The following is a 14497-nucleotide window of genomic DNA, read 5'->3' as shown; positions in this document are numbered from 1 at the left end:
ATATATTTCAGATAAAGAGAATAATAGAAAAAAAATTTTATAAGAAGTCATAAATTAAATGTAAGTTATCATAATGTTTGTGTTATAAAATTTAAGAAAAACTTTCTGGAAAATAATACTTTCTTAATAATCTAAGTTAATATTTTATAAACGTAGGTATATATTAAATTAACGTTACGTATGAGCAATTTAAGTGTCTTATGTCTATTGCAGACGTCATCAATTGTGCTCCATAATTCAACGACCCTAAAATCCTTATGCATTTATACAAAAAAACAGGACGCGCACGGGTTACGGCGCAAAAATTTGTTTTGCTTAAGTCGTTTGCCTTAAGTAGCTACTCTTTAGTTAGAATACATTTCTTACTTAGGAAACACGTCTCATATATCACATAAAGTATCAAGTTTCGAATCATTACTAAGCGGAAATATTATTTAAATCATTATTTTAAACAGCTTCTTGTCGACATCAGTGAATGTAAATTTGTTTGAAATGAACCAAATACTAAAATTAGGAAAGAAGTGTCTCAGGTTTCCAAAAAAATATGAAACAAATATCACCACAAAAAAGAAAACGAACACGATTCCACGAGCTAAATCCTTACCATTAATTGGTACAAAAATAGACTTGATAAAAGGTGGATTAGGAACAAGGTTTGTACTTACCTTATTATTTTTTTATGTATTGTGTGTATGGAAAAGGATAAAAGAATGTTGTGCGAAATGAAGGCTGTTTTATTTTATTTCTTAACAAAACTGTTTTTTGTCTGAAATTTTATTTATGTCAAAAAGTGATACTTAGTACAATCGCCAAAATTGTAAAACAACTTAAAAAGATAACGATACATGATGAGTTTTTTATCTTTTTACTTTGTTAATTGTTATAGGTAAGTCAAAAATATCTACAACTATATGTTGATTGTTGTATCGGTAATTTAATTTTTTTTTGGAAATAAATATACCTGCCTAGCCTTTACCTATCACCTACTCTGAGGTTATTTAGCATTCTAATGGTAAAGAATGTTTTTAATCCGCGTTGAACTTTTTGAGTTTTTTAGTTTCATATACATAAATTCTTTCGCTTTATAGGATATATTTTTATCGAAAAACATTCAGGTCAGATACACACCGAAAACACTTTAAAAATTAAAAGCTAATATTGTCTCTGATTAAAATTAATAAGCTAATATGCCTTTCATAGGTTACATGAATTTATTGATTTGCGACACCAAGATTTGGGGAATATATTTATGGAAAATTTTGGAACGACAGATTTATTATTTATCAGTGATGCCGAGCTCATAAGAAAACTTTTTATAAACCTCGAAGGAAAATATCCTGGTCATATTCTACCTGATCCATGGCTTTTATATGAAAAACTTTACGGACAAAAAAGAGGGCTCCTATTCATGGATGGTGAAGAATGGTGGCAAAATAGACGAATTATGAATAAACTTCTATTAAAAGATAATGCCAATTGTTGGATTAAAGATTCTGTTACAAAAACAATTACTATATTCATTGAACATTGGAAAGAACAATCGAAACACGGTATCGTTATAAATGACGTTGCGTCGGAGTTATATAATCTCTCTACTAAGGGTAATTTTTTTTATCTGAATATACATACTCTAAAGTAAATCGTATATATAATATATATACCATTAATCAATAAATATATATATATTGATCGTATATATAGGTACATATATGAAGTCCGATCGTATAAAAACCAAATTTTTTTGTTCAACCAAAAGCCACTGCGAATTTATTGATTTTTTTAAACAAACCAGTGTTGTTTCAGTTATAATTCAAGTATTAATTGGAAATACTGACCCACCACAAGGAAAGCATTACGATGAATTACTAAACATGTTTACAGAATCAGTAAAACAGATATTTGAAACAACGACTAAACTTTATGGTATTCCTGTAAATTGGTGCCATCGTTTTAATCTAAAAGTATGGCAGGATTTTAAGGAATGTGTCGATTTGTCTCTGCTATTAGGTAATAATTTAACTAATAAGTAGTAAAAGTAATAATTTTATCTTTCATTTAAGGAATTTTACAGAATAGATTTAAATTTAACTTTTTAACTCAAAACTAAATTTAACTCAAAATTTTAGGTTACTTCGTTTATTCGTTTTTATAAATAAAAATTTACAAACTTCGATAACCATTAGACTTAAGGCTTTGCTTTAGCATTTCACATACTATTATAATTTCAGGAAATAAACTTCTCAAAGAAATATTGACAATAAAAAATTCGAGTGGTTTGATAAAAAAATTAGGTGACGAAAAAATGGATGAAATAACCATGTCTAGAATAATAATAGACTTTATCATTGCTGCAGGGGATACGGTAAAAAGAAAATTAATAATTTCATTGAGTTTATTAATTTTTGTATATCGGTATATCCCTTACATGTACGACGTATCTTTTTAGACCGCATATACGTCGTTGTGGATTTTTTATTTGCTATCTCAAAATAGAAACGAAATTACTGAAATACGTTCAAAACAACATACGTATATTCCATTTGTTATAAAAGAAGCAATGCGGTTGTATCCTGTAGCTCCATTTTTGACGCGTATACTACCCCAGGATAGTGTTGTAGGAGAGTACTCAGTGAAAAAAGGGGTAAGCTTTTTAATTAATACATGAATTAAATCGTATTTCGTTCCAATCCTAAGAGCGGATCGGCCCTTGGCCAGTCGTCCCCTATCGCTAAGGCTAGATCTACCCCTGTACACTTATTTGACAGATTAATTTAATTCATAATAATGATGTAAGCATATTTTGAGTGATGTGGGAATAATTTTGTGCATGAAAAAGAATTAGTTAATAAGAATTAAGATATTATACCTCAATTATATTATATTATACCTTGTGCGCTGACATGCGTAATGACAGTTTCGTGTAATCACATTTACTGGGTGTCAAAATAACTGTCAGACCGTTGTAATTCGTGCATATTATCTCGCTGGCTGCTGTAAGGCTCCTGTGCTGAGCTGTAAAGGCCAACAGCGAGATTCCATTAAAAAAAAATTGCTGGCTATGCCGATTGCCGATAGATCATTGGCAGATACAGAACAAGTGTTAGTAGAAGATTGACAGTCAAGTGTCGTTTATGATCTATATAGTATGATCTAATAACAAGTAAAAAGTAAAATATAATTTGGCAGAAGCGAGTGTTATTGTTTATTTGTTAAACTAATGTCTAATGTATTCTTTATAAGCTTAAAATGGGTATCCAAATAATTTGTAAATATTTAATTAAATTGAGAAGACCAAGCTATCACTCGTGTAGCGGTCTTCTTTTTAACCCAGAAGAAAAACTAAATAGACCTGATATACTGATCAATGCTAACCATAAAAGAAATCTTTCACTAGAACCTGTTATTAAATGGCAACAGGAAACTTATATGAGCATTTCAAACAGTAGTCTAGTAAATTTTATGCAAGATGGGTTACATAGTTTTCATGAAGCATCTGGTCTCACATGGTGGTCAACAATTGTAACTTCAACTTTATTAATTAGAGCATGTATGACCCTTCCACTCTCAATTTACCAAAGTTATATATTAGCCAAAGTAGAAAACATTGGTTTGGAACTTAAAGACTTAGTTAATGAGTTAAAAAAAGAGACTGCAATGGCAAGAAAAGTTTATAATTTAAGTGATAAGCAGACAGTGATATTATATAAAAGGTCACTTAAAAAGCAATGGAGAAATCTAATAGAGAGAGATAATTGTCATCCATTAAAAGCTACAATAGTTATTTGGTTTCAAATCCCTCTTTGGGTGTGCATGTCATTTGCAATAAGAAATTTAGTTAACATGCATCCTCCATCTCCATCAGCATTGATTACATTTATGGAATTATCTACTGGTGGTATAGGGTGGATACCAAATTTAACAGAACCTGACCATTCATATATTTTGCCAGTTGTTTTTGGTTTGACGAATTTGGCTATCATTGAAATACAAAAAATGTCAAAATTGAGGGAGCCATCAAAATTACAGAACATATTTACAAATGTTTTTAGAGGATTTACATTAGTAATGATACCTGTTGCTGCAAATGTACCATCATGTCTATGTCTGTATTGGGTTACATCCAGTACCTTTGGATTGATACAAAATTTATGTCTGCTATCACCATCCTTAAGAAGAAAGTTGAGGATACCCTTGGTACCAAGTGAACTTGAAGATCCATACAGACATTTAAAACAAGAAATTAGCTTTAAATTAAAAAATATACTGCCTAAAAATTCATAGTATTTTTCTAAAATAGATTAATTAGAAATCAAAAGTGAGTTTTTTTTAACAATTTCAGACACCAATCATTGCTTCAATATACACTTCTGGTAGAAATGAACAGTATTTCAGTAAACCAGAAGAATTCTTACCCTACCGGTGGGATAGATTGGATGAGAGAAAAGGGAAATTAAAGAATCATATTCCCTTTGCATCTTTACCGTTTGCCCTTGGTGCTCGCTCTTGTGTAGGAAGAAAGATAGCTATGGCTCAGCTTGCTGAGCTTATTTGGCAGGTAATAGTTTATAAGCAGAATATTTTGTCTTAATACTTCAGACAAAAAGACTTGTGTATTTGAAAAGGTAAAGATTTATTATATATCAATACATATTTTTACTTTTCAATGTCTCTAAATTGTTGCTTGTAGATATCTTGTGTTTAAACATTATATATGAGCCCCGATGCAAAATAGTTCGTCCTGTATAGCAAGTAGTGCTGAGCCTAAAATATAGAAAGTAACTATTGGTAAAATAATTAAGAATGTTTAATAAAAAGTAAACCACAATTTGAGGAACATTTTTAAGTTTATTTTAATATAACTGAAATTCTTTCATGACTACATATTATAAAAAATTGTTCTAAAAAACGTAACGCAAAAGTATTCGTCTACCCTACACTCACGCAACTACCACTTAGTTGTGTCGCTTTTGCTTTAATGCGAAGAGGCATAGTTGACACCTCACACTTCTCAGGCGTAATTGACTCCCAGACAGCCAAGTTTACCTTTAAAGTCTTCGATCTTGATTGATCATACGAAGAACTTTTTTCATTTTTCACCATAGGACTTCGATCGGCGACAAGTCCATGCTGTAAGATGGCCATTCGAATAGGGATTCTTTTCGCCAGTAGCCACGTCTTTGTTAGCTTTGCAGTATTGCAGGAAGCACCAGTATGAAATGCGTCATTTTTGTTCCAAATCACTTTTTCTTTCATCGCCGACTGACACTTCAAATTTGGAGTCGTCTCTCCAAATTATACTACGCCACTGAACCTCATTTTCTTTTGTACAACAGTCTACGGTGGTTTCTCCTTAGCGGTGTAAAATCCGTAACCCATTATTTTTAGGACTCTTGCAAATATCAACTGAGACGTCTTTGTGCATCATGTCCTTCCCATTTCACCGTGAGTTCTCCAACTTGTGTACGACGATTATTTTTGATACTTTTCAGGATTCTGTTTCTGCTGCATATGTGATGAGAAGGCGTACCTGGGATGTATCAAGTCTGTAGATATTCGGTAACTTGATTTGCCCAACAAACTACCTTGAAACTCATCCCCACAAAATATTGGCTTTCGAGGCTCTTCACACTCAAGACCCATTGTTATTTGAACTAATGAAAAACACTGAATTTTCAGAATTTATACTGTCCGACTTGACAAATGGGACACAGTATTACTTTTACAAATTTAATTATGCAGCATAATTGTACAAAGAAGGAATTATCTTATTTAAGACACCGATAGACGAACTATTTTGCTTGTAACATCTTCGAATTAGAAACAGGATATATATAAATTTAAAAAGCTAAAACAGTTTATTGGTTCATAATTAAGAAATGCAGAACAGCTTTATATTTTATAGATATATAAAAGTAATGGAGTTAGAAAATTTCACACTAGACAACTAGAAGTATACTACATTTTACATCGGGGCTCGTATCTATATCTCCATTAAACTACTTCTTTAATGTAATATGAAATATTTTGTTGCAGGTTGTGGAGAACTTTGACTTCAGATGTATAAATGGTCCTAGTATAAAACCAATTACTTCGCAAGCTTTAATTCCTAACAAAAACATTGAGTTAAGTTTGAAAGTCAGAAATGCTTAATACAGTTATAATTTGGTTTCTAAAAATTATTAATAAGAGATTAATATTAAAACTCCTTTATAATCCTAATTATATTTTATTATATAATTTTCTGTACAAGTTTTGTATATTAATTTATATTATCATTTAATTAATAATTGTCTTATAATCATGGCCTTAACATCTTCCAACCACTGGTCCTTGTAATCTAAATCAAGAATATTTTTAATACATTTATGTCTATTTTGTTCATTCATAGTTCCTGTTAACAAATACGCTAAAGCCTCTACACAAAGAAAACCAACCCCATCTTGTAAGGACCAAATATAAATTTTATCAGCAGTATCAGATGTCAATTGGAACTGTATAATAGCACTACATAACAGGGTCTTTATTCTCTCAAACAAAAATCTATCAGCCAACAGAAGTACCTCTAAATTTGTTTCTAAATTCTCACATAGAGGGAATACTTTAAGATCACATTTGATTTTATTTAATCCACAATGTAAAAGTGTTAAAAGATATTCAAGTGCTTGTTTAGATACTTTTTTAAGTGTAACACATTTTTCTGAAGATTCTTTGAAAGATCCCGTAAGCATCACTTTGAATACTTCAGAATGTTGACATAAAAAGTTTTTATTAGCTTTAACTGTTGACTGGTCATCTAAAACAAATACCACAATATCTTCTTGAGAAAGGTTGTCTAATATTGGGTCATAATTAATTGGAACATTATCCTTGTAGCGATTCTCTAAAAGTTTAGGATCTCGTATTTGAAGATTTGTGGCTAACTTAGCTAAAGCCGTAATGCAATCTTCTGTCAAAGTTTCAGATAACATGGAAAACAGTACGTCCAATGCTTCACAATCCAAAAAATACTTCTTTAAGATTTTTTCTGACCTGTAAAAATAAAAATGCCTTATGCAAATTTTTGGTTAGGTGCCAATGCATTATGACGGTTGAGAATCTGCTAGTGGTAATGCTGTTCTGTGGAAACTAAAATATAAATAACAATAAAATTCCTTTAAATTAATCACCCGGAAATAGCTTTCCTCTTTTAAAATTAAATTAAGGCCTGAATAAGTTGTATCTCAAGACACGTCTACAGCAACTACATATTTGTCAAAATCCTATTAACGTTTTAGAATACAGTCCTTAAAAGCAATTCAGTAAATTCAGATACATCCATAAAACAAAAAACTAACTCTGTTAGAATATTAAATATGACCCTTAACTGTCACCTCTAAGTAATAACTAGTTTGTTAAAAAGTACAAATATTATTATAAAAAAGTATGTGCGTACAAAGTACACATGTCAGAAGTAAAGCTTCTTTGTAAATTAGTTATTACTAAGGTAAACGCCCCAATGTCTCATCATGTACCATTATATTATACACACTGTATATGTGCTAATACATATAAAAATCTGATTTTACTGCGCAAGCCTTTATGACACAATTTACAGAATTGCCATTAAAGTTCTAATATGTAACTTCTTAATAATACATCAACCAATAGCATGTATTTTTTCTCCATCTCCCTTTCTCATTCTCTCTCAATTGGTCTCAATCGCTCTCTCCCTTTTCTTCGATAAAAACATGACGTTTCATCCGTAAAAATTATAACCTCATACGCCTTAAGAAGTTTCTCTTATATAATCTCAAATATTATTAACTAATATTCATTATTTACGTACCTTATTATGTATGGTAATGTTAGAGATAGTGTCTGTTTCATATCTGTAGTACCCTTAAGTAAATGATAACTAATTTCACCAATACCATGACTTGATTCTGCCACAATAGTTACTTGCTCAAGTAGTTTCGAACCTAGTTTCAAAAGCTAGAACAAGAAGATGATATGATTATAAATCCATTATAGTTTTTAGTCTTGATAATTTGTATTTCAACATTTATTACACTACCATTGATAAGAAAGGTTTAAAATAATATTTTTTACTCTTACTTGTTTACACTGACGACATTCAGTAGGTGGGTGTTTTGAATTAACTGACATATTATGTAATCTAATCACGAATCTATGCTTAAGTATGCTTATAAGACATAAAGAGTTGCTGTAACAAAAAGTATTACAAATATTCAATAATTAAGTTAAAATTCTTATAAAAATGTATTGGAATAATATACATAATTTTATAAATTGTATTTATTCCCTGCCCATAAAAAATTATCAAAATATGTCATTACGATTTTTACTTTGTTGTTTGTAAGCATCTTTAAAATAAAACATAGTCTTAAATGGTGTACCATAGAGTTTGTTTTTTCTAAACAATATAATAACCAAAAATAAATGTATAATTTAATGAATAGTACTCAGAAAACTTCAGGCTTCAATATGATTTTACTATTAAAATGTTTCTGTTTTCATAACAAAAACATAAAAACTAAAATAACATGTTTTGACCCACAATAGTAAAAAATAAAGAAAACCATCATTAAATAAATACCTTAGTATTCTTGCTATAATTCTTGCAGCTCTGCCCGTCGGTCGCCTACATCTCTGCACATAATCAAGAAGGGCATTCATAGATTCCCGACCAGTTAGAAGGTCTAAACTAGGTGACATGTCATCTTGACTCTCAACGCCTGTACCAGCACCATGGGATACACGAAACATTAGAACTAGTATACACATTATACCAGAGGTCTTCGTAATGGTTACTTTTTTATCATCTTCTGAAAAAATATTGGATCATTGTGTAGTCAAATCAATATCATTGAAGCACATAGACACACTGACCATAGAAAAGGATAAAAAATTGCAAATAAAAAGTTCTTCAGGCCATTTTTTTTTTATTATAAAACAGGACGCGGACGGGTGGAACCTAGAGTTAGGTGATACCAGGGCACATGGCTACTTTATACCAGAGGGCGAGTGCGTTGCCGGCCTTTTAATTGCTACACTTTTCTGAAAGCACCCTAAGTCATTCACGGGTGCTACTTGTGGTGACTGGTCGTTTGAATTCGTGTATGCGGTGATATTGTGAGAATTTAGTACGTACGTACTATTACACCACACCTGCTAATAGAGGACAAATCTTTGTTTTTAATTAATTGTATTATATTTTATTACTTAAGATGCCGTATGGAACATGGTGTAATAGTTACAGCTCCTTACAAACGTTGTGTAAAAGAAAAAAACTTGGCGATTAAAAGGAGTGACGGAGAGTTTATTGCCAGTTCTTCTCTTCCGTTCTACGCCCTTGATTTGAGAACTGGCAGTAAATATAAATTAGAAGCATTCAATTTATAATGTATTTTTCTTTGACGTTATATTACCTACATGAATCAATAATTTTTGATTTGATTTTGATTTGTCGGATTATCGGATTGGTTATTTCGGATTAGCCCCTTCGGGCAGCCATTGATGATTCACGCCAAAAATGCCTTAATAAATACTTACTTTTCGGCACCGAACGTGAAGGTGATCCTTGAAAATATATAATAACTTAATAAACTACCTTTATTTGGTGCCTCGTGATTAGTATCTTCATCTTCCATGATAAGTTCCTCTAAATCATATGCTACTTGTTCGGGATCCAACCCAGGCGTAACAGCAATACTATCATCCCTCTCATCCTCACTATCGCTGCATACTGGAGAATAACGGCCCGACACTTCAGAGTCTGAACTATCTGAAACATTTCGTAATCATTAAATGGGTGGATACAAATTTTCGAAAATAAAAGAAAAGGTTATAAAATATTCAACAACAATACAATTGAATTCTAATATAACTGCAAGTATAAATATGTTTTTTTCTAAACTTACTATCTTCAGTACTGAGAGGAGATCCTGGACCAGAACTGCTTGGACTCCAAGGAAATTCCACCCTATTTGGGGAGGAAGATGCATCAGTGCTACTAGACGCTGGACTCCAATCCCAGGCACTCTTCTTGCCATGTGAGTGATCTGGACTCAAACATGACCAATTTCCATCAGAGTATGGAGACAATGGACCCAAGTCTAGTCTATTGGGAGAATTAATTTGGGGAAATTGGGGTGACATAGGTTCAGGACTTTTTGGCTCCCAGTACACACCAGCAGACCAATCCTTTTTCGCCATTTTAATAATCTTTGGCCTCTGTGAATTTATTACAATATTTTATAGACCAAGATGATTATTTTATTTTATTATTATGATATTTAAAATTTCATTGACTTACCTTTTTAAAGGTTTTTGGACTTGTCCTACCACGCTTAAGACCTCTTCGCCGTAAAGGCGACGTAGATGCAGGCACAGAACTGTCATTATCACTGTCATCTGATTTATCACTACCTATAGCATCAATAAACCCAACTATCATGTTATCTCTTTCTATCACAACCTTAAGGTCATCTACTGTCTCTGTCAGTTGGTTTTGTTGCAAATCCATGCATAATTCATTAAGTTTCATATTATCAGCATACTTCTGATTCACTTCTCTCTGTTTTTCAATACTTTTTGCTTTAGTTATATGATTATGTTCACACTCCATACTACTTACATAAGCTGACAGTTTTTCAGTTAAGACTGTTATTAAACCTTCTCCAATGAGTATTTGAAATGCTATAAAAAGCAAAAAATTCTATAAAATCAAGAAATAGAGCAGAATGTAAATTTAAACACATTACATTCAGAATGAAAGTGCTTTGAATGATTGTTCAATTATTACTTTTAATCTTAAGAATAATAACTTTAAAGCATAGGTCAAACTACCTGTGTCATCAAAAACATACTGAAGGAGTGCATGCAAAGCCCAATTGTTTAGCCTGGCTGCTGCAACAAGTAATGGTAAGCCACCACAATGTCGTAAACGAGATCTATTAACAGATTCTCCACTTAACTGAGCTAAGGTTTTAACAGCACCATCTGGCCATTGTGACAAGTCTAAAAAATAACAATACTGCTTAAACATCCACACTATATCTATATTTATTGTGTCCAAACGGTTACTATTGGATAATAACTTTCTGAAAAACATATTATAAAAATAATCATAAATATCTCCAACTTTGTTTCTTCTTCATCCCTTATTTACCTGAATTTCTTTGTAAAATACTGACAAGGCATTCAACAAGTCCAGCTGTCCCTAGCAGTGGCCTGCATACAGACAGGTAACAAAGATTCATGAGGCATTTCAAAGCTAATGATTCATTTGTTTTTGTCAAAGCAACTAGACATTGATAGCCTCTTCCATCTCCTTGTAACTAAAACAATAAATATAATATTCTTAAATGTTACTAACAAAATGAATATAAAGAAATTCTATGAGTTTAGTATAAAGACAAATTACCTGTTCAGCACATTGTGGAATTGAATATGTTGTAAAATATCCTAAACATTTAAGTATACCGATTATAAGCTCTTCTTGACTCCTCCCAGGCTCCATAATAACATTATCTAAATTTGTGGATTTTATAATACCAATAGATTCACATTCAGTTGTCAACAAAATTGCAACACACCTAGCCACATTTAAACTGAGCATTTCATCACGCTTATCTGCTATCATCCATAGTTGTCTGAAAACAGTATTTTTAAGTATTTTAGTTACAAATATTTACTAGTTTATTTATTCATAGTTTTACCTGATTGCTCTAACAGCCATGGTAAGAGTAGGATTTGATGTACTTTTATCTCTGCTTTCTATGAGAGAAACCAAAGCTTTTACAATTCCATGATTATGCAAATTTTCTGCATTAGACTTTGTTTGTGCCAAATTACCAACCATCTTGCAAGCTCTCCCAAGAATACTGTCTCTACATACAGTATTTAGAATGCATACAAGTGGGCCAAATGTATTTAGTTTTCCAACCTAAAGAATAATGAAATAATAATAAAATCTAATATAATATCATACTTAAGTAAGGATATTTGAAATAAAATGAAAAAAAAAGGTTTTAAAATATAAGGGCTATATATTTATATATTACCGCTAGGCTGCACTTTTCATCAAGGCAAATATTGCCTAGAATACTTAAAGTAACATCAAGTATGCGTTCATTAGGTTTTCTTAAATGCGGTATTAGACATTCTAATCCTCCACACTCACGAAAAAGCCTTATTCCTTTATCGGATGTTATAACAGAGGACCGAATTTTAGTAAGAGAATCCTGAATTCGACTTGATGAGGAAGATTTAAGACCGTCAATGATAGATTGCAAATAGTTTTTATCCATCTTAACATTAATATTATAACATATTATTTATCGGAGAATGAATTGTAAATAAATAAATTACTTAGTAATGAACAAATTTAATATTCACAATATGCATATTATGTATGTATTTAAAATTTGATGTTTGACACTGTCAGATTCATTTGACAGATAGCACCGGATTGTAATAATAAATATTGTAAATCACAAATTTAGAATAGTAGAGGTAATTTAAAAATATATTTTCTTCTTTGAATATTATAAAGTTTACGATTAAATCTATGTGAGCCATAGAAAGAAATGTTTAGATAATAGAATAATAATATTAAAATGAAAACATACAAGTGACAAGAACCACCACGCAATAATAAGTTATGAAACAATCTACTATATAAATATAAGTCGGGTTTTCCTTCCTGACGCTATAACTTCAGAACGCACGAACCGATTTCCACGGTTTTGCATTCGTTGGAAAGGTCTCGGGCTCCGTGAGGTTTATTTTTATTTAATTATTTATTAAAATTCTAATAAATAATTAAAATTGTCTACTTAACTAATTGTCAACCTAACTAATTGTCTAATTAACTATTTATCTATTTATTATTCAACTAGCAGACTCGGCCAAGCGTTGCTGTGGCTAAGGTTTTTGTTATATTACATAGTAGTAAATTAATCAAGGGAAACCGTAGGAGAACTTATGTGAAACGTTGGTACCACGACACGGACCTAAACTAAACTACCTTTAACTCAGCGCCATCTGTTAGAATTGTATCAAATAATAAACAAATGTTAATGTTATCGTAATTTTAGTAAGGATGCCTATTTTTTTTGAAAATGAAATATAGCCTATGTCACTCAGGAATGATGTAGCTTTCCAACAGTGAAAGAATTTTTCAAATCTGCCAAGTAGTTTCGGAGCCTATTCAATTCATACAAACCAACAAAAAATCAAACCTTTCCTCTTTATAATATTAGTATAGATAAAAATAAAACATGAAGTAAACACATTAGATGTATCCACAATAGGTTTCACTAATCACTACATAGTATAAAACAAAGTCGCTTTTTCTGTCCCTATGTCCCTTTGTATGCTTAAATCTTTGAAACTACGCAATGGATTGATGCGGTTTTTTTTAATAGATACAGTGATTCAAGAGGAAGGTTTATATGTATAATAACATCCATTAAATACTGGAGAAGTACTGTTATTTTTGAAGTTTCTAATGTGATGTCGTAAATAATTACATTTTTTCCGCTTACATTGCAAACGCAGGCTTAACCCTACGAGTTTTATCAAAATAATGTACTAAGTATTGTACACATTGAAAAGGTCTACAGCGTCCGTGATGGTATATGTCTATCTCTTATGGATAACCCACATTTTTATATACAACGTTCACAGATTTTCTGTAGTGTCAGTTTAGCTATTGCAATGCTGATAGCACCCGTGCGAAGCCGGGGCAGGTCGCTAGTATAATATAAAAATAAAATTAGTGACACGGGGATTTTGGGGATGGGTCAGTGAGGAACTGTCAACAGAGGAGCAATTATCCACTAAAATCATTGACCCCTCCTCTCCTACACTACCTCTCGCAAGTGCGAGCATGGATTCACCAGAGATCTGAAGAACTTCAGCAACAACGTTGGTGACGAAGCGGACTGTAGGCAATCCAAAATGGTTCTGACAGCAGTTAACTCAAGAATCACAGAGCAACTTCTAAACCTAAATAGAACTACTCTTAGAACAATGATAGGCAATCACGGGCCATTGTCTCCTTAATAAACATATTTTTGTCCTAGGCGCGACAGACAGCCCTATGTGCAGAGGCTGTTTCAGCGCAGAGGAATCAGTCACCCACGTAGTCCTGGAATGCAAGGCTGTGGCTAAACGACGTACAGAAATCCTCGGAACAGTGACGTCGCTCCGTCAAGCCTGCGAAGTGCCTAGGAAGGTTATGTACTTTTGGAAGGAGTTCGGCTTGATAAGTTAGCCAGGACTTTACGTACAACGGACCTATTGAGCGTCTAAGTGCGGAAACAGAGTCCACATACCGTTACCGTTAACCATTGACCCTGCTTACTTGTCCCTTTTTTCTCACAAGTTGCCCAGTCCAATAGGAAGTACGGGTGTAAATATGTTGCCGTCTTCTGGGCCTTTTTTTGCGTTGGGATCTCACTGCCGTTTCTTTTCTACGTTAAGTGTTACG

The 14497-nt window shown here is 32.1% G+C and overlaps 3 protein-coding genes across 5 annotated transcripts; 2 read left to right on the top strand and 1 right to left on the bottom strand.

The window, feature by feature from the left end:
- The first annotated feature begins 224 nt into the window (after window positions 1–224).
- On the top strand, window positions 225–6246 carry LOC110995102 (cytochrome P450 315a1, mitochondrial). The gene is made up of 7 exons (XM_022262102.2): window positions 225–653; window positions 1201–1601; window positions 1804–2007; window positions 2229–2362; window positions 2447–2641; window positions 4340–4555; window positions 6034–6246. Exons 1-7 carry the CDS (start codon window positions 493–495, stop codon window positions 6148–6150), a joined length of 1428 nt encoding a protein of 475 aa, XP_022117794.2. The 5' UTR covers window positions 225–492; the 3' UTR covers window positions 6151–6246.
- LOC110995099 (cytochrome c oxidase assembly protein COX18, mitochondrial) lies at window positions 3042–4340 on the top strand. Its single transcript, XM_022262096.2, has one exon. It carries the CDS (start codon window positions 3247–3249, stop codon window positions 4279–4281), a length of 1035 nt encoding a protein of 344 aa, XP_022117788.2. The 5' UTR covers window positions 3042–3246; the 3' UTR covers window positions 4282–4340.
- Window positions 6214–12388, bottom strand: LOC110995098 (armadillo repeat-containing protein 5). 3 transcript variants are annotated; one of them, XM_022262093.2, is made up of 12 exons: window positions 12066–12386; window positions 11721–11947; window positions 11426–11654; window positions 11171–11339; window positions 10849–11019; window positions 10316–10698; window positions 9921–10233; window positions 9611–9784; window positions 8597–8825; window positions 8095–8203; window positions 7826–7971; window positions 6214–7029 (listed from the first exon to the last, which is right to left on the bottom strand). In XM_022262093.2, the coding sequence occupies exons 1-12, from the start codon at window positions 12309–12311 to the stop codon at window positions 6273–6275; spliced, it is 3153 nt and encodes a 1050-aa protein (XP_022117785.2). In that variant the 5' UTR covers window positions 12312–12386; the 3' UTR covers window positions 6214–6272. The 3 variants fall into 3 exon arrangements, with proteins under 3 accessions (XP_022117785.2, XP_022117786.2, XP_045483845.1); XM_022262094.2 differs by having other exon boundaries at window positions 8597–8822; XM_045627889.1 differs by lacking the exons at window positions 6214–7029; window positions 8095–8203 and having other exon boundaries at window positions 7824–7971; window positions 12066–12388.
- Window positions 12389–14497: the final 2109 nt, after the last annotated feature.

Source organism: Pieris rapae, chromosome 4 (assembly GCF_905147795.1).
Source record: "Pieris rapae chromosome 4, ilPieRapa1.1, whole genome shotgun sequence".
Classification (NCBI taxonomy): Eukaryota; Metazoa; Arthropoda; class Insecta; order Lepidoptera; family Pieridae; genus Pieris; species Pieris rapae.
Note: the sequence above shows the minus strand (reverse complement) of the source record. Positions and strands in the feature narration are given on the sequence as shown.